This window comes from Corvus hawaiiensis, chromosome 10, assembly GCF_020740725.1.
Source record: "Corvus hawaiiensis isolate bCorHaw1 chromosome 10, bCorHaw1.pri.cur, whole genome shotgun sequence".
NCBI lineage: Eukaryota > Metazoa > Chordata > Aves > Passeriformes > Corvidae > Corvus > Corvus hawaiiensis.
This window is the reverse complement of record NC_063222.1, coordinates 17,548,166-17,568,273: the sequence shown is the minus strand read 5'-3', so window position 1 is coordinate 17,568,273 and position 20,108 is coordinate 17,548,166. Positions and strand designations below refer to the sequence as shown.

At 47.2% G+C, this 20,108-nt stretch overlaps 1 protein-coding gene across 4 annotated transcripts in view; it reads right to left on the bottom strand.

Moving 5' to 3' along the window:
• P3H2 (prolyl 3-hydroxylase 2) overlaps window positions 1-20,108 on the bottom strand; it is a 65,447-nt gene that overhangs the window by 9,329 nt on the left and 36,010 nt on the right. For 3 of the 4 annotated variants that reach the window (XR_007205790.1, XM_048314724.1, XM_048314726.1), the window contains exons 2-7: window positions 7,361-7,507; window positions 6,245-6,434; window positions 3,373-3,504; window positions 2,116-2,258; window positions 633-722; window positions 109-149 (exon numbers count right to left, since the gene is read on the bottom strand). Coding sequence is in view for 3 of the 4 variants with exons in the window: in XM_048314724.1 (XP_048170681.1) it covers window positions 109-149; window positions 633-722; window positions 2,116-2,258; window positions 3,373-3,504; window positions 6,245-6,434; window positions 7,361-7,507 (743 nt within the window). In the remaining variant the exon portion in view is untranslated. Of the gene's footprint in view, window positions 1-108; window positions 150-632; window positions 723-2,115; window positions 2,259-3,372; window positions 3,505-6,244; window positions 6,435-7,360; window positions 7,508-11,786; window positions 11,932-20,108 lie in introns of those variants that run through there. The other variant, XM_048314727.1, reaches the window with a different exon arrangement.

The following is a 20,108-nucleotide window of genomic DNA, read 5'->3' as shown; positions in this document are numbered from 1 at the left end:
GGGCAGTACCCCCGAATGGCAGGCTGGTACCCCACCATGAGCACATCCCCTTGATCCCACCGTGGGGAATGGCAAAGCTGCAGCTCAGCTGGGGTGACTGTGGCTCACCTGTGCTCGTCCTGGCGGGGGCCATACCTGTTCCAGTAGTTCTGTGGGAAAAGAGAGAGGTCAAACTTCTTAATTTAATGCCCGGCCAAAGCCAGGGCATTACCTGCTCTGCCTGACTCCCAGGAACATCAGCCAGCCTCTCTGGATCCATCCCACACAACTTTGGGCAATGGCCTGAGGTCACCAGATTGAAAATGTGAATCCAAACTGGCACATTGTGATGAGTACCTAGGAAGCCCAGCTTGCTCAGGCATCTCTGTCTCACCCCATCACCATGGCAGTGGCTGGGACTCAGACAGACCCCATGGCAGGAGAGCTGCACGAGGCTGTATGTGCCTCTCCATCACCCCAGGACTGCCTGCCTTTGCTTTGCCACCACTATTTTCCTATAGGGAACAAACCAGGCCAAGACCCAGCTCCCGAGTCACCTGCAGAGGACTGGCTTTATAGCAGAGGGGAGGGGGGGAGCTGGTCCTACAGCTGTGAACTCCTACAGGTCCTGCCACAGCACACCCAGGCATTACCGGCTCCGTGTAGGCGTATCCCAGGCCAGCCGCAGCCACCTGCAAGAGGTGAGACTCCAGCTTGTGGCGCCGCAGCAGCGTTTTTGCTTCCTGAAAAGAGAAGGAAAACAGGAGTAGTTGCACATGGCAAGCTTTTGCAAGACAGTGGCAATGCACCTCTGCTTCAGAGGGGTTTGGTTTCCATGCAATGCTGCAAAGTCCCGTGGGGCGAGGGATGCTTGGAGCAGCCCCAGGAACAAGGCTGAGGCACTCAGTACATGACAGAAAGTGTTCAGCAACTCATTTAGGAAGCCTGAATCCCCAAAACACATGTCCATAGCTGGAAGAAACTCCCGAGCGCCTTGGAGAGCCTCCAAATATCTGGGCAAAAGGCTGGCCAGAGAAACCCCAGCTGCAGAACAGGGGCAGGCTGATGGGGCAGGGACCCCGGCTGGACTGTGCCTCAGTTCCCCACATGGAGCCCATGGCCTGGCCCTGGGATGCACTCAGAGTGCTTGGATGGGGACCACAAAGCACAGCCAGCTGGAAATTGTCCATCAGAGGGCTTTATTTTGAATGAAAAGTCTGTAAACAAAACACTGGTATTTCTCCTAGAAAAGTCTTGTGCAAAGCAAAAATCAATTCATTTGTTACAGAAAACTTCAAAACACTGTAAACAATTAAATGTTTTTGTCAACTTAAGGTTTTTTTCCTAGATTCATTTTGTGAGGAAAAACAACAATTATTCTTGTTTTCCTTTTTATCAATTTGCTTTTATTTCTTAACACTTTACCAAATTCACCTCGATTTGCCTGGAAGTCAAGGAGTTCCCAAAGGAATGGAAAAACCAATTCCTGCCAACACTCTACTTATGGTGCAAGAGGTATGAGCAGGGCTGTGATGGGATGGGAGGAACTTCTGCATGGTGAGGAAGGCAGCCCCAGGGCCATAGATAAAGGCTGCCCAGACCAGAGAGGAAGCCAGTCCTGCTGGTTGATGGAACACACACAGTTTGGTTATTTGACCCCAGCCTAACCCTGTGACAACAAAGCTACTCCCTGCAGGACAGGCTGAGCCCTGAACTCCAAGCTAAGACACTTGAGAGTAATGCTGGGATCCCAGCCTCCCCTGGGAAATATTTCTCAGCCTTTTGCTGGGTGTTTCATTGCATTCCTCCTCTGCGTATCCTCCGGAGCACTGGACAAGAGAAGGGTTTACACTGTTGGTCACTGCCCTCCCTGCCCTTGCTCAGGCTTTACTAAGCTGAAGTCCCCATTTAAAGCAGATCCTGTTCACTGGCCTCTCCTCCACACCAGTGACTCTGAACTTGAACTTGTGAACTTGAACAAAAATCACCACCTCAGCATCACCAGCGAGCCCAGCACTTCCACTTCTCTTTTCAAAGTGGTCCCACTGTGGGAAAGCTGCCAAGCTGCTTTTATTTTCAGCAGATTCTTTTACTAAAGCCTCCCACCAAGAGCTCTCAGGTGTCACTCACTCTCACCTTGCGGGGTTTGACGGTGGCTGGATCCACTGTACCTTCCAAGAGACCCTCGTAATAACCTGCATTCTCCAGGACATCTTCATCATCCGGGTGGAAGAGCAGGTAGGACTTGGCACACTCCAGGGCTTTTACGTAGTCACCGACTGGGGAGCAACACAGCAGTGGTCAGGGGGGCACAGGGGGCTCACACAGAGCCCAGGAGGGGACTGCAGGGATGGAGGCACAGCCTGAGCTCCCCATCAGCTGAAGGGGCAGCCCAGCACTTCACAAGGCTCTTTTCATGCCACTTTGTCTTAACCACTCCACTTCACCAGCAAGAAAACTGAGGCACAGACACGAGACTTTTCTGCCACCATACACAGATCAGATGGTATCCAAATGGGATCCAACTGGATGGGCAGGATGTGGATACTGTCTGGCATCAAGCTGCTTCTCATCTGTGCAGCATCTCTCAGGGCCCAGGGGGTTTTACCCACCACATTAAACCTCTAACTGGGCAGAGGAATAAAGAAGCCTGTACACCACACATGAAACGCTGCTGACTCCTCCTTCTTTCTTCCCACTGTGTTGATGAATGAAGAATCTTTATGTCTGAGTAGAAATTTTGACCATTGTGCATTCTGCCCTCTTCAGGAAAGAGCTCTTTGCAGAATCCTGAGAGAGCAGATTTCTATTTTCTTTTATATAACAGAACATAATAAAATAGCACACAGAACCACACAACTGGCATTATTTTTTAGCACTGCCGACTCCTGACATTTTGCCATGCTGCCAGCTCCTGCGACTTTACTGCGAATCTTAAAATATTTGGCAATTGGCAAAAAATTGGCATCTTGGGATAAACTTGAGCTAATTCATATATCTCTTATATTTTAATTTAGAAAATTTATCAGGTCATTTCAGAAATTGTGAAACATATAAATCCCAAGGATTTTAATATCAAAAGCCAAATGAAAGGATCCTAAAAAACATGATTTATTTAAAGAACAGCAATGTTTAAGCTAAAGGTTGGTCTTTTAAAACCTGACTGATGATCTAAAACACCTTCACAAAACTACTTAATTGTATTTCAGTCAACCTGACTTTTGAAGAGACAATTTCCACTGTTAATTGCTTCTCTTTCAGACCACGTCTCTGCATCACTGTAGTGTGGACATGAGGGGAAAATTGCCTTACTCCCACATGGAACAATATAAACTTGCACAAAATGAACAGAACTCAGCCAGGTGCTACGAGGAACAGTACAAGAGCCTTTACCTCTGTAATAGGCAAACTGCAAGTAGTCATAATGGAGGGGAAGGAAATTTTCGATGGGTGAGATCCGGCCCGAACGTGTGGCGAGCTCTCGGACACAGTCGTGTTTGCAGGCCAGGACCTGCATGTAGTGATCTGCCAAGAAAAGAGGGAGAAGGTGGCCTGAGCTGAGAAGGATGGCGACAGTGCTGAGACAAGGACAGACAGAGGATAAAACTCCTGAGCTGAGGGATGTGCAACTCACACTGCTTTGGTCTGGCAGGCGAGTGTGCACTGAGAGAAAGGCTCCTCCCCAAAACCAATTTGAGAGAGTTGCAGTTACAGCCTTGCCCCCCTTGAGAAAGGCCTTCCTCCTTCTGTCAACTGTAGAGGGAGCTTGAGCATCTCTTTTGTGTGGCAGGAGCGCTGTTTCTGCCCAGGGAAGCTGGTGGCAGGGACCGCAGGTGGCAGGTAGCACTTCAACCCCAAGAGACAAACCCACAAAGCAAGCAGAGGTGTGAAGACAAGCGGCCACATGTGCTGCCACATGAAATCCAGCTCCAGACTCCCTTCCTTCACCTCATCTTTAATCCTCTCCTTTCCTGCAGCAAGGAAGGTCCTGTGAGGGCACGGGGAGGCTTAGCTAAGAGGGGCTGGTGCGGATTCTCCAGCACGGCCAAGCAAGGCACCTGCACCCCATCCGAAAGGTCTGAGGTGCAAATCTGGGCAGCAGAAAACCCCATGTCTGCTGCTTCTCAAAGATGAGGTATCTCCCAGGGAATCACGAACACATGGTAAACATCTGCCATTAACAAAGTTTCTTAATTGGTGGGAGTCCACAGTATAGGCGTTGTACCAGCTGCACAGTTTTTAAAGCCAACACTGACATCTGATTCCATTTTAGAGCCTTTGCTGCAATGTACTTATGAATCTACTCTGCTTGCTCTGTCTCTGCACACCATTAAAAACCTTAAGGAACAAATACAGGCTCGAAAATAACCATGTGCTCAGCTACCAAAGCATTTCTTAGAGCTGCCATAAAAAACGCCTGAGGAATTTGCAATGAAATCAAGTGGAGACTCAGAACAGTGCCTATTTGCTCTTGACAGGTAGTCCGAGTAGTTATCTGACTTACCATACACACACAGGGTATTACATTAAGAAAAGCAAGAAGGGAAAGGACATAAATCATATTGTTGTAATTTAAAGCTGTTTAAGCATCCTAGATCCGAAATAATCCATCACTGAGAAGCACTGCTTTTTCTTGGTACTCTCAAAGTGCCCTACAACTAGGGTTATATAGACTGGAATCAATTCACTGAAATGTATCTGTCCCTGGGGGGAAAAGGTGAGAGTGCTTCAACCTCAAGCAGCAGCACAGCAAAGCAGTTTGGGATTAAAGAGAGAAATGAGTTTTGAAGAAACAGAAACTCTCTTTTCTTTGTATATTAGTGTTCCCACTCCCTGTTGAAACATCTGTGCCTGAGTGCCTTGGACCAGGGGTGAACTTTGGATTATGCTGCCCTGGAAGGAACCACCAAGTTTCCAACAGGAAAGCAGTTGCATCACGTATCTTATTTCCCTCCCTCAACTCCCTGTTTTGTTGGGTACCTGAATGGTCCCGGGGTTTAGAGTTGTTATGCCCAGGCATCCCTGGCCAAGCCACAGCACTTGCAGGGACCATCTGGCCTGTTGTCCCTCCCAGGTGATGTGCTGCTCTGAGCACCACCACACCATGACCCTGTCTGTGCTCAGGATGGGCCAGCACAGAAACCCCTCGGCTCACTGGGGCTGCACCCGGCTTGCCCAGCACAGGAACAGTTTGTCTTGTTCGAAGAGCAGCAGCTTTCAGTGAGAAGGATGCTGGGTTTGCTTTGCCACTGAAGACTGCTCTCTTGATGTGGCCCCTGGGGTCCTAGTCAGGGCTCTAAAAGCAGGTCTGATCAGCTGAGAGCCACACTGGTACCAAGTCAGCCCTTCCAACACTTCTATTTTTCGCATGGGTAAACAAACCCCACCAGGGTAGCTTCCCGTCTGGTATGCTGGTGGTTTCTCCTCTTGGTTGTTTCAATTAGATTTCCTGTCTCGACACAAACAGAATTATGCAAACCCAAAAAGCAGTCTGCATCTGAGTGAAGTATTTTCCACATAAGAAGCAAGATTCCAGGGCTTGATGCTACTCTAAGACCATAAGCAGATAAATAAGATTTCTGTCACCAAACAAACCTTAATTTATTGCTCTTCCTTCCCTCCTGACTAATTAAATGTAATCTCATTTCTACTGAGAATGAACTGTTTTAATCCCCTCTGGCTCAGAGCCACACATGCAAATCTGAAGATTACATAGCAATGCTCAATTCTCTCCAGAGATTTCAGTCAAGATCATAATTAGGTGGGCCTCCACTAATGACAAATCCATCCTTTTGGATGGGGAGAAAATCCATGTTGCGAGCCTTTTTGGCAACTTTCCTGGCCCTCTGGAGCATGGCCAAGAGAACTCTGCTGCTCTTTTCATATGCTCTCAGAAACAGAAAACATAAACAAAGGCCAGCAATGTCTAGATCCCAGGGAGGTGTGCGAGACGTGTACAGGGGAAACGGAAGCAGTTAATGATAAAGCACCTAAACTTCAAGCTGTAATGGAAAGCTGCAAATGCTCCCACATCTGCAAATGCAATTATTCTAGCCCAGCTTCCATTCAGGACCAAAATGAGATGTTCTAGTTCACTGTCTTCTGAGTTTGCACTTTCTGAGCTTCCAGGTGCCTCCTGCAGCGTTACCAGCAGCAGAGATGGAAGGGAAAATACTTCACCAAATCCAGCCAAAGGCCCAAACTCAGTAATTAAAAACATTTCAGGGCCAAGGGTGAGAATTCTAAAAATGCAAAAAGATCTCACCTGCAACAGCTTCGTAGAGACCAGCCTTGTAATCCAGGTACTCGTGCTCCTCAAATCTCTGCGGTCCCTCGCACATGATCTGGCAATCCTCATCCTCGGAGTAGTATCCTTTCAAGGCACGCTCCAAGAATTCAATGGCCAGCTCGTACTCCTCCCTGTCATAGTGCCTCACTCCAGCACTGTAGTCCTCCTGCAAAGTAGGAAGGCAGAACACAAACCATGAGCAGGCTACACTGCCTGGACCACAGCACCCTGCCCTTGCCACCTGTAGATGCTTCTCAAAAGAAGGAACAAGGGGGCAGGGACAGGACAATCTCTCCCCAGATACCTACCAGATGTAATCACTTGTACCAAACTGTGTTTAAGCCATCAGTGGACTTTTGGACCATTGGAACCTACTAAACCTGCCTAAATGCTCTTCTCAACTCCTCCATACTTAGGGAATTCTCAGTGCCACTCCTAGATTATGCATTATATAAAAAAAATCCTTTTTTTCTGTTTTTACCCTCCCAACAAATAACAACACTGAATGCCAAGGAAAAAGATTGGTCCTGACCTAGGAAGATTGTTCTAAAAATGGTCCTTAATCAGCACCTCCATTAATTACACCAAACAGCCACTCCTGCTCCCTTGATTCTTGTGAAATTGGGAAGTTGGGGGTGGCCCTGGCATTTGTCTTGGGCTTTTGCTTTGGGGAGGTGGAAAAAGCTGACACACTCCTGCCTGCCACCCTGCACCCTCACCAGCACAGCCACTCAAGTTCATGAACCCCACCCAGGTGGGAGAACTCAGCTCAAAAGAAACACACAGGAGCCAAGATCTGTCGTGGAGGCTTCCATCGAAGCTGTCTGCTGGTGTGTGTTCGCAGCCACGGATGACCCCCAAGTTCTCTGAAGAGGGGGGCCAGGCTGGGGATGTAGCAATCAAACAAAGAGCAGAGTGCCTTGAGAAGGCAGGAGCAGGCTTACCTCAAGGGAAAATGCTGAAAGGGAAAGTTTGTTTTGCTGCACTGGTAAGAATCTCCCCATTTATAGATGCATCTCTCTTGGCCTCCTAAATCTCTCCTCTCCAGACTTCCTGATACTTAAGCTGGGCACCTCTTCAACTCAGACTCACCATGTGCTGCCTGGCCTCCTGGTCAATCAAGCTGACCTTCCCTGATGTGGTCTTGTAGTTCTCGAGGTCCTGTTGTATCTCCATGTGCTCAGGGTTTGCCATGAAGAAGGTGTGAGCTGCATTTGCTGCCTCCTCCAGCTTGTTCAGCTGTAACAAGGTTAGAAAGACCAGGTGAGGTTGGTGATGTAGGAAGGTGAACACAGTTTATGCTGCATCCTCTGACATCCTTTTGACACCTCTGGACTGGGAAATGATGGGATAACCAAGGAAAACCTGAATGCAGAGGCTAAAGAAAAAAGCTGAATTGAGAGGAAAGCCACATATAAGTGAAATGGAAAGAGCTGGAGTTGCTGAGAGCCAGATAAGTCACTGCAACTGGCGATGAGATCCAGCCTGTTTTCCAGCAGCACATCCTCTTAACTCAGCTGCTCCAACCACCTGCACAGTCCCAGGTGGAAAGATGAGATGGAGAGAGAAGAAGAAAGCAGCTGCTGAGACCGCTCTGTCTACAAGCCTTGGAGGCTGAGCTATGTCCAGGCTGAGGGCTTCTACTTGGAGATGGGGACTCAGAACCATTTATTAAGCTCAGCTGTGTATAGCTGCAAAAGGCCTGACTCTGCTGATAGTGGCAGAGGTATAAAGAGAAGTTTATTTTGGTATACCAAGTTATTTTGGGTTTAGAGATTCAGAACTGAGACCAGACATTAGTTTCACCCTGGAGAAAGCCTCGTAAACAAACAGAACTGTTAGTGCTGAAAACATCCACAGCAGCTGCTGGGAGCATCAGGAGCAGAACAGATGTTCAGGTGAAACATCTGCATGAGCTAGCAGGAGAGAAGTCACTCAAGCACTTGCTTCTGAAAGAAAGCCAACACCACTGAGTACCAGCAAGCTGCAGTGAGGTCCCTGGGACACATCCACACTCTGACCCAAACATATCAGCCAGGGCCAGGCTAATGCTAGCCCTGGCTAGGCTGTGTCCAAGTGTTCTCCTTGACATCAAAACCCACACCAAGCCCTGTGCCAAGAGGCTGCTCCTGAGGCACCAGAGCCAGCAAGCTCAGGCACATCCATGTGACATGGTACAGCAGCTCACCTGCACAGGCACCCAGCAGACAAATCCCACCAGCAGAACGAGAACAGAGACCTGCAGCAAAGCATGAGCTTCACACCCTGCCATCCTGCAGCAGAGCAGACAGGCTCCAGGGTAGAGACAGTCCAAGAAGCACACAGGAATATCCCCAAAAAGAAGGTGAAAGCCACGGCATCCCAGCCTGCTCCCCAGGTCTGCACACCAAAGCACAGCTGTGCTACAGTGCCCACAGAAACGCAAAAAATTTGCCTTGTGTAAACTTCAGAAGTTTTTAAGGATTATCTCTGTACTGACAACATGTGCAGGGAAGCCAGATTTTACTGCAAAAACAACATCTATTCCAGTCTTTCATTTGGAGTTTTCCAAAGGACACCACTCTCCATAATAATCCCTTGGCTTTCCAGCAGGCATGAAAAATGACTGTAAGAAATTTTTAACTGAGACAGCACATAAAAAACCAAAACCCCTTCAGTGCAGAAGTATTTTTTTTTTTAAAGAGACATTCCTATTCAGAAACATACATTCCATTTTGAAACAGATCATTTCAACATAATTCCACTCTGGAAAAGTTCATTGCAGCTGGACACCATCGAATATGGAATAAAGGACTGACCAGAGCATCTCACAATGGGAATTTTCAGGTCCTGCTGAGTATCTGCAGGAATGCCACTGCAGCTGGTAATTAGGACAGTCAAGATGGAACAAGAGGTTTGTTGGAGATACACAAGTTGCTGACCTGATCCAGAGGGCTCCTAAGAAGCCACGATTTGAGCTGCTTGGGGGAATTGCATTCCTTCACACCACAGACTTCTATTCACAAACAACACCCTGCCTGTGCAGATTTAAAAGAGACTGAAGGCATCTCAGAAGGAGAAGTGGTCCCTCAAGACACAACCTGCAATAGTCTGTTGTGGGATGTTCTTTTTCCCCTTAGTTCTAGATCCTTTCCAGAAGCTGTCAAAAACTGTCAGAGATCCCAGGATGGGCTTAGTTCTGGATAACATCCACCCCTGTGAAATGTGACAAGCCTGATTTCTAGACAATAGAAAATCCCTTTCAAACAAGGCTCACACTGTGTCTTGTCCTGCTGGCTCTTCACAGCAGAGATGACCTTTGGAGTTTGCTAAGCAGACTCAAAGCAGAACATTTCAACTCAACGCTTTTCAATTTATCATGTTCCATATTTGCCTTAGAAACACTCAAGTAACACAAAGAAGCCAACAGCTGCTAAGTTTGGGGGAGTTTTTAAGTGGGTGAGTGTATATAAAAGCAAAATTCCTAACTGGTAAGACACGTTCAGAGTCTAGCTCTGACATTAGTTATGAAACATTCTGGGGAAACTTTTGCCAAAACACTCTGAATTCACAAGGAGCGGGATATTTTGGTGCTTAAAGGTCTGGGCTGGGACTCAGGACACCTGGACTCAGTTCCTGGCCCTGTCACAATCTCACTGTGCAGCCACTGGAAAAAAACAATTTTGTTTTCTTTGTGCCTGGTTTTCCATTGTTTTAAGCTAATAACAACAAAAATAATAGCATTTCTCCCACAGAGTAGTAATTTTGTTTATTTGGATGGCAAGCAACTTGGGGGCCATAAGCATGTGCAAGCACGTAACACAAGGAGATTTTGATCTTTGTACAACAACTGCTGAATGAAAATCAGCAAGGAAAAAATGACAAATGTAGACTCACAACTTCAGTATGTGCTCAAAGGTCTGCTTGCTCACCCCACTGGAATGAGATCGCTGGACCATTGCTGCAGCTTTGCACCAAACCCTGTGTATTTCAGCCAGAGAAGACACATGAAGTCAGAGCAGCAGCACTGAGAGAGCCCTGGGAACACCCTGCCCTGTCCATCTTGATCTTAACATGCCAACATCTAGAGCCAAGAAGGGGAAAACACAACACGTAAGTGCTGCTGGGTTCTGATGCTGGAAGATGTTTATTTTCCTCATTGAGATTTAGGAGTGGTTCATTTCACAGAAAAATAGGAAAAAATATTTTAAGCAGCAGAACCTCAGGTGAAAGAATTTCAGCAAACTGTAAAGGCTCAGTTTCACTTGCATCTGGGACAGTGCTGGCTGGGCTTCGGTGGGATTGTGGCTTCCAGCCTGCAGAGGTGGCTTGGATTAGAAAGGCTGCTGTAACTGGAGCATTGTGCAGGAACAAAGGCTAGAGAAAGAACCTTGAGTGAGCATCTTGACCATCACTAGACAATTGAGCCCAATTCTCACTGATAGCCGTTGAGAGAATCCTTTATGGAGCCTCCACAGGCTGCACGGTGACACATAACATAACACTAACAGACCCTTACTATTCATCGTCATTCTGGGACCTGTTAAGATATGTTTAAGTCAGCAAACTCCATGCTGAGCAATCTGATTTGTACCTGTGATGCCACAGTCACCAACCACCTGGGCTTAAGAAACAAGCTGTCTCACTGAAACATGTACAACTTGCTGTTTGATTTTTCCATCACTTCGGCTGCTGTGTCCCCCAAAGAGAAACACAGAGGATTCACCTCATTGCTAACACCCACCCCAAACACCTCAGACTGGCTCAGCTCCATGTGCACATGTTCTGAATTCACACTTGCCTTCACTACTTGCAAATGAATTCTTACCAAAGCCCCTCTCATGCCAGATGCTCAGCAAGCTGGCACAAACTCCTGTCCCCTTCCCTAGGGAAAAGGCCTCACAGCAGCACCATGGCTTCAGATACAATGACCCAAAAGTTTCAGTCCTTTAAGTTTGCTCTCTGGAGCTTGGCAGTGGGGATAAGGAAGTGGAACAGGCAGGGTGCCAGTGAGACAAGCACTGCACAGCTGTACAATCAGCTCACGCAGCCAGGGCTGCCCTCCCACCATCACTTTGCTTGTGTTGAGCACTGACACACTGAAGCTTATGGGGAGAAGCAGCTGTAGCCAGAGCAACTACAGGTATTCAGCTGCTCCCAGCTCACCCTGAGCTTTTCACAGCAAAAACAAGGATGAAAGAGGTGCAAAAGTCAGAGGATTTTAGAGAGAATGTAGCCAAATCAAACCAATTCTGACTGCCTGAGATGAGAGGTCACAGGTGTGATATAACCAAGACCTCAGACTATTTTTCATAATGAGTTCCCCTTGCATTAAACTTAATAGCAGATTATTGGCAGCTGTCATGCATTCTGTGTTAGACTGTCCTATCGAACCTGCTTCTATATTGAGGTCTCTTCATCACATAAGATATAGCTTCAATTAAAACTTTTGTTTTTGAGGGGAAATGAAGTAAGGTTTATATACTGGAAAATATGTCAGAGTGCTCAGCATTTCTTGCCATGCCAGGACTGGACCTACCTGCACATGACCTCAGTTAATTCCACAGTGTATGAGCTTGGCATGGAGCTTGTGATGAAAAATTTCAAACCATTCAGCTGACCTAGAAACCAAAGTCTCCAACCTCGCAGACAATCCCTGGTTTGCTGAACAGATAATGTTTTTCTAAACTTTTCCATGGCTCCACTGCTGCTGTGTTGTATTGAAGGCTTAGTGCACTGGACTCTGCAGAGGAAGGAGGCTCTGGAGTCTGCAAGCACAACAAGGGAAATAAAAGGCTCAGTGTCATGAAGGATTAATCTCGTTGTGTCTGTGCAGAGCTTACTGCCCAGGCGAGTAGGAGCAAGCAGCAGTGAGATGGCTATAAATAGCATCTGACCTTGCCTCAACTATTTTATTATTGCAAGTAAGAAGGAAGAAATTCTCCTGAGAAATTAATCAGGAAATTTTTCCTCTGCTGATGGGTCACATATTTGCAGAATGATCCTTGAGCTGTTTGCAGCCCACCATGGCACCCACTGGCCCCACAAAACCACCAAAATCAGAGAGCGAGGCAAGTACACGGCAGGAAAGGACCTTAATCAAGTGCAGGGAATAGGTACCAAGAGCCAAAGGTGTGAGGCTGTCTCTAAGTTCTGTACCACACCATCCCCTGCTCTCCAAACCTTTCACCAGTTTCTTGTCTTCCAACTCAAGATAAACAGGGTTGACTCCTATCCCTGCTACTGCTGTGATGAGGGGCAATAATGATGCATTCCTGGAGACTCCACATGTATCTTTTCAGAGGTCTTTTTCATTTTCAAAATGAAGACAACCTGTAGCCTGCTTTGGACAGTTCCTCTTAGACTACCTCAGTTTGTGTGCTGCTCCCTACCACTCACTCTGGTAGACCCAAATCCAAACCAGAACAAATTTGGACAATTGGCACAGGGAAAATCTCTCCTGAGAAAGGAAATTTAGAAAAGGTTTGGAGTTTTTTTGGTATTCCAACAAGCAATTTTCAAGACACAAACATAGCTGGATTGGTAGGTACATGGTCAAAAGAGCTGATTAGATGATGAATTATTCTCCAGAAAGTGGGAGATACTTGGAAATTTAAAATCAAACTGAACACACCACTTCAATATTCTTCATGGAAAAAATTACTTTAAATAATCAAGACAGAAATCATATTTCTTAACGAATCTCTCACTTGAGCCATGCTGGCATTATTTTATGTGTGCATGAGTCCATGCTGAGCAGACTGACTGGATAACCCTGCCTGAAAGGGCCATTTTGCATTGAGAAAGCGAATTAGATTGTCACTTACATTCTCCCTTCCTTCCCTCTCTGACATGCTCCTCCTGAACTGTTCCCAGGCATGTAAGAATGAAGATTTCCACACGTTCCTGGCTGTGCTTTATACGTTTCAGTGCACACTTGTGTAACAAATCCTGCACAAGGAGCAGGGCATTACTCACAGCAAAACCATTTCCCAGCGGGAAGGACCCTTCCCGTACAAATTTCCAACACACTGAAGCATTGCAGGATTCATCTGCAGAGCAAGCAGTGGTAAATGTGTTTGTGTTTACTGAACCTTCGAGCTGACTGATTGTGAAATACACTCTGAGTTGCATTTTGTCCTATGTAGACACTCAGTTCTGTCCAACATACTCTGAGAGCAGCTGAGTTGTGTGTGAAACAGTATTTTCAATGAGGAAAACGTGGGATGTATTCAGCCCTCAGGAATGTGTGAGGATGGTTACCCATGAAGCTCCTACACCCCAGAGTTTTCCTTGGTCAGGTAATTAACCAGTGCCCTTGGAGATGAGTAACATGGGAGAAGCAATACACTCACAGACTAATGACAACTATCAGTGCAACAAAAGGTGGACAGTATAAAACCAAACAGGCTTTCCACAGCAGAATTTTTTCTTGCATGTCCTTCCTCCTGTTGTTATAACATCCCTGTGGCAGCTTGAGTCTCTGCTCACCTGGAAAGTATCAAAGATTAGCCCAGGCATTTTAGGCTAATGAAATCGAGCAGCTGGGAACAAGCAGGATGTGACTATCCCCTCCCCAGGGACCACCAGCACTCCTGCAGGCCACTGCCTGTTAGACAAATAATGAGCTTTTAATCTGATATACTGACTGATAACAGAGAGGCAGGCAGTCCCCAGAGTCACGGAAATACCTGGGAGAAGAAAGGTGAATCTTGCTGAAGACACTGGCAAGGAGCAAGGGAGGCCTTTGCTATCAGGGGAAGAGGGTCTCATGCTTTTAGGGGAAAATCAGAACTAAACAAACTTGGCAGGCAGTTAAAAGCAGCTTTTCAGTTTAGCTGTGAATTTTCTCCAGCATCCTGCCTCCCTGGACATTGCAGCTAATCAAACTGCCCCGATTGATAACTGGGTCAGACTCCTAACCCAGCTGTCTCCACACTGGTATCTCTATAGAAATAATTACTAAAACACTTAAGAAAAACACGACAGAAAAATCTGAGACAAGCAGAAAAATTCTTACAGCAGGAACTTTCCTCCCTTTCTATGGTTTAGCAATGGCTCAGCACCTCTTAGAAGAGTCAGACATGATGAGCTGTTGAATGCCCTTTGGGAGCCAAAGTTTCCTGTGCAAATGCATTTGCTTGTCTGCTGCTACTTAACAACATCCAAACAGCTACGTGTGTCCCTAGAATACGCCCTCCTCAGAAGACACATGGTTTTCCATGACCATCCCGGAGCCAGGAAGCCACAGCGACCTGGTGATAAATGATCCTTGTTTTTTGCAGCCCTTTTATGATGTAAATGGAATTTTGTCAACGGGTTTACAGCCTGTGCCAGCCTGAAAAGTCCTCTCCTGAAGAAGGTGCTGACTGACTCGCACAGTGACCATGGTCAGTTTATGGTGTTAGCACCAGAGCTTTAGTTTGAAAAGCAGAGTGCAGAGCCCTGAGGGTAGCTGCAAACAGGACTGTGCTATCTGAGGAAGAAGTTATCTCTCCCTGCCCTGACCTGTGATGGGGCAGCAAAGGGAGAAGCAAACAAACCATAAATTTCAATGGGAAAACAGACTCACAGCATATCTATGCATCGTTCCCTCACCCAAAACCCTTGACAGTCTTCAAGGAAATGGTTTTAATTCACGTTTCTTCCAGACACAATGTTTCTTGAATACCTTTTCAAGGGCTCAAGTCATAAACCAGCGAATCATGCCTCACAGCTGCTGAATTCATGGAAACCATCATGATGGTGATGGACATTAGGGCACTGCAGATCTGATTAAATAATCATCGGATTCCAATTCAAGCATTTTGAAAAGTCTAAAGAAGACCTGCAGATTGGGGGTAGGCTTTGCTCACTGTGAGGGGAACTGACTGACACCAAGGGGAAGCAAACTCAGCTTATGCCTTAGTTGGGTTTGCAGAAAACTGCCATATTTGAAAAGAAATTTCTGCGCTGATTCACCACTACAGGGCCAGCATCAGGGCACTGCACTGGCAACAGAGAGTTTGCAGAGGAAGGGAGAGAGTACAAGGAAAGAAGTGAAAACATATCCATAGTTCTTCAATTTAATCTTGGTTGGTCTGAAAAGCAAAGGAGAGAACTCGCCAGGGATACTACCTGTATGGGCTGCCAAGTTCAGTCCAAAGGTTCAAGTATCCCAGGAATCTTCCCCCAGCAGTGGCTAGGGGTGGATACTTGTGGGCAAGGCACAAGGACATGGCGGGTACACATTCACCCTCACACACAGGGCATTGCCTGCAATGTCCAGCAGCTTACAGGCTTCCTGGACCACTGTGCTTAAAAGCCACTGATGGATCTGTCCTCCATGGAGTTGTGTAATCCTTTCTAGAACTCATTTATACAGGCTGCAATAAATAAGGGGTTTAGGAGATTTTAAGACATCAGTGTATTATTTTCACCAGAGTACATGTGTGGTTGAGAAAGACCTACCACTAGGCTATGTTAGAGTTTTCAGAAAAGGTGGAAGTTACTGCAAAGCACATGTTGACTCCTCAGGAAAGCAAGAGGCATTGCAGCAGCACTGCAAATCTCCTCAGGTTCCTCCAATGCTCAATGTTCATAAAACTCAAACCCATCTGAATAAACAGGGATAGGGCTTCCCACCAAAATGCATCTTCTGAAATGAAGGGACACGAAACAGGGCAGGGGAAGGGGTCCACAACCCACCCTCTCATCCAGAACACTGAGAGCACGCTGGGTCTCAAGGGTTGTTGACAGGATGAGTATGCTGGCATGGGATGGACTACACTGACTTCACAGCAGAGCAACTGCCAGACACGTTCTCTGCAAAATCTGACCCTGAAGTTTCCGGAGGAGAGGTTCCCTTTCATAAGAGCTGACACACGGAACAAAAGCATGCTGAAGAACCTACCTTCAGGCATTGCCACGTTCCGTTTACCCAGCACCACTAAAGAAACGTGTATTTCATCTGGAGAAGGTGTAACTCTACCCTTGCAAACGTGACTTTTACCCTCCTCCGGCTCCCCCAGCTTTGATGAGCACTGTTACTAATTTGAGAGAGGAATTGCTGGCTTTGAGAGAAGAGTAACACCAAGTCCCCAGAATGACACCTCTGACAGCCCCGGGGCACTGTATGGAGAAGTGTGCTCTGCTGTTCAGGCTCTTGGTGCAGCTCCAGAGGCTCCTGCGGAGTTACACCAGGGCAGATTTGGCTCATGCTCCAGTAGGCAAGGCCACATACCACTTGGACAATTGCCTCCATACATGACACACACCACAAGTCTCAGCTGGATTTGCTGCTTCTGAAATGAAAACACTTTGCTTGCTTTCCCCAGCCTTGGCTTGGTAATCGTTACTAAACACTTATCAGCTAGACAGCCTTCATTTCCTGAGAGCCTGGACCTAATTACCCCGGGAAACGTGCCGCTTTTTCTTCAGACACTGAGAAATGCTGGTTTCTGAGCCCTTCTACTACAATGTTTAACTTTGCTCTGATTAGTAGAGGGTAGGGGAGGGAAGAAACACAGCCAGATCTCAAGAGGAAAATGCAGTGATCATTCACAGAGATGCTCTGGCTTCACTCTACATCATTAATAATAACAACAAAATGCCACAGATATTTCATCTCCCCTCCCTCCCTTATTAATCTTAGCTGAATGCTGCGAGGCCCCTGCAAAGAGGTATTATTTTCCCTGAATTGCAGGTAAGGAGTCTGATGTCTCACAGCAAATCAGAACCAGACCTCGGGGCTGCCGGTTCCTAATGCCATTCCTCGAAGGAGTCAAACAGGCCCTCACAGCTCCATCCCGTTATCAGGACATTCGATCCAGGACATTCGAGCCAGCGGTGGGATGAAGGAGCCTTTGCCAAATGTGCTGCACACAGAGCGGTGCTTTCAAACCCCTCCTTTGTGCCATGGGGCCCACTGGGACGTTGAGTTACAATTGCCCACTCATAATAGAGCCCAGAGTATCACCATCAAATCAAACTGTGGGTTAATTAGTGTATAAAAAGCCGCCTACAAATGCACAGTAATGGAGTTATAGAGTCATTAGCACCAAATCACAAGATCTGCTGCTGCAGCAGTGTCACTTTTACCCTGTGAGCTGCCCAGGAGCTGCTGCCCATTCCAGAGGGCTGCCAAACATCTGCATCCAATGGGAGCGACTTAGGGCAAACCTGCTTGGAGAACAAAGGCGAGGAGACTTGAGCTAAGGAGTTGTGCTTCCTCTGACCGAGGCTTCCAGGCACTCTCACTAATCCTGTTATCCTGGCTTGGTAAAGAGCTTACAGAAAGGCAGAGTGGGTCCTCCCAGTGGTGCGGCTTTCCTTTCACAAGAATTAGTAGAATGAATGTGGGATGTGTCAGCTCTCAGTTGGACCGGTTCACATGTGGCCAAAGGAGTGAGTGACCCAAGAGGAAGTGGGCACATGTCTGTCCTTGAAAGCAGCCAAGAGATGTGCCCTCTGCAAAGGGCTGACCAGCGGCACATCCCACATTTCTGACTCTGGGTGCTCTCCTACAGGTGTGTACCTTCACCCTTCTTCCTCACAGCCACAAGCTGGAAATAAGACACAGACCACTACCCTGGGCAAGAGCAGTGCACAGACTGGGCACTTGGTCTGCACAGATTCCTGCACTGGGGGCAGATATGGATAGAGCCAGGCTGGATGCCAGCCACAGCCTGGAGGAACTTAAAGACATACAGTGTTCAACCTCTGACACCCTTGTGGCCCTGCTTGCTGGAAACCCTGTACAGACACACTCCTCCACAACCTTCTTCACATCAAGGGCTTAAAAGCATCTGTGGTGATGGATGACCTTTGCTGGTCTCTTACCCAAGCACCGGCTCCTCAGTTTCTCAGTTCTCAACCAGCACCAGGAAGCAACATCCTGAAGGATGCACATGTCACTTGAGGCATGGCACAGGTGTTTATTCCATCACTGCTTGCGTTGCTCTGCCTGCCTGAGATGGGGAAAGCAGCTGCTTGGTGCAGCTCCAGGGAGGGATGGCAGCCCTCCACAGAGGGAGCCCTGCCAGCTGCTGCAGGATGATCTGCAGCCCAGAGCCCGTGGGGAGCCGGGCAGGAATGCAGCAGGATTCCTGGGGAGCGGTGTGTCCCACAGGGATGCACAGGATGCACAGGCTGTTGTCACTCACGGCACTGGCACACTCTGTGTCCCCGCTGCAGCCCCAGCACTGACATCACCCTGGCACCGTGGGAGATGGTACCTGCTGTCTGGGGCAAAGCTGTGCTCCACTATGCAAAAAAAGAGGAGCTGTCTGCCCTTGCTGAGGACACAGCTGAAGTCATGCTCCCTGAGAAGCCAGTGTTTCCCAATTGCTGGCTCTGGTTCTGATTTACTGGGAATTCTTCTGCCAGGCACCAAGTACCCCCATGACTCAGTTTCCCTGTTAAACAGGAGCACAAACCTTTTGGCCCTAACTGCTGGGAGGCTGAATGACAACATTTAAATACCTCAGATGACATGTCAGGGCTTAGGACATTGCAAGATTTTTCTGTTGATCTGAAAATTATGCACTGGACTCCTGTAAGAGCTCACTCAGTCCTTATAAGTGGCTCTTTGTCATCGTTCCCATCCACACCCTGGTTCCTCTTTGAAAGGCAAATACTATATAAAGCTGTTTATAGAGACTGAGATCTAGAAAAGAGAAGTCAAATAGGGTCAGGCTCTCTATGGCTTTGCTGCCCTGAGCTGTGGCCAGGGGGTGGCTTCCTGCTCCCCCCGTGATTGCAGGGAACACTGACCCGTTTGTCTGAGGAGCCTCCGACGTGGGTGGGTGTCTCCTGCCCCTCTGCAAAGAAACGTTTCATCTCCAGTGGAAATAGCTAAGATGGAAAATGTGGATGATGCCAAGATTAAGAAAGAGAATTAGGGAAACAGCAAGCGTCCCTAATCAATCATGCTTGGACAGTGAGGGTTTTATGTGCACAAAGACTTCACTTAAATTCTTTTTTGCATTTATCCACAAGAAAGAACAAAAAATATAGTGGCTGAGGTAATTGCCAGATGTTGATTCACCATTTTGCTTTCTGCAAATGTTTCCATTTTGTTGAAAACCCAATCAGCAAACTCAGGAACCCTTAAAAAAATTTATTTATTTAGAAAATAAAACCTGTTAGCAGCTTCAATGGCAGCACATGACATGGATGAAGGCAGAGGAAGTCTGCCATCTAGCAGACTTCACGCCACTAAATTTTTCCTGGCCTGGAGCAGCAGAACCGAACCGGTCTCTCTCTCACTGGTACCAGGTCTGGTTTTCCCTGGCACAGTAAAGAGAATGCGTGATGAAACAGATATGTCAGTGCAGGGATTTTTAAAAGAAAATATAGCTAAGTATTTTAACAAAACTTCTGGTAAGGATACTAATCATCATCTGGTTCACAAAGATCCTTTAACTTGGTTAAATACAATCCAGGGTGACAACTGAGACAGGCAAAGACAGAAAGTCACAGAGGGCAGCAAGGCAGGCAGGATGTAATGACATCCTATGTGACCCACCCCAAACCCCTGAGAGGAAACTACAAGCCCTGAGAAATCCCATCACAGCCAGTGAGAAGGATCTGCCACCACGCACCTCTAACAATAGCTCAGAGCATCCTGGGCTGGAGAGCGCAGGAGCTGCAGCACTTCCCAACATTTCCGTTCTAAACAGAGATTTACAGCCAACTACTGACGGATTAAATAGGGTGAAGACTAAATCACAAGCCTATTGTTACATTTACTCAGTCTCTGGCACGTGCACCTAACCATAATACCGCATCTAATTTTGGTTTTAAAAATAATCACTTTGGACTTAGTTTCCACAAAACGCTTCTGTTTGACTTAGTGCACAACAGCTGTTCATTTCAAGAA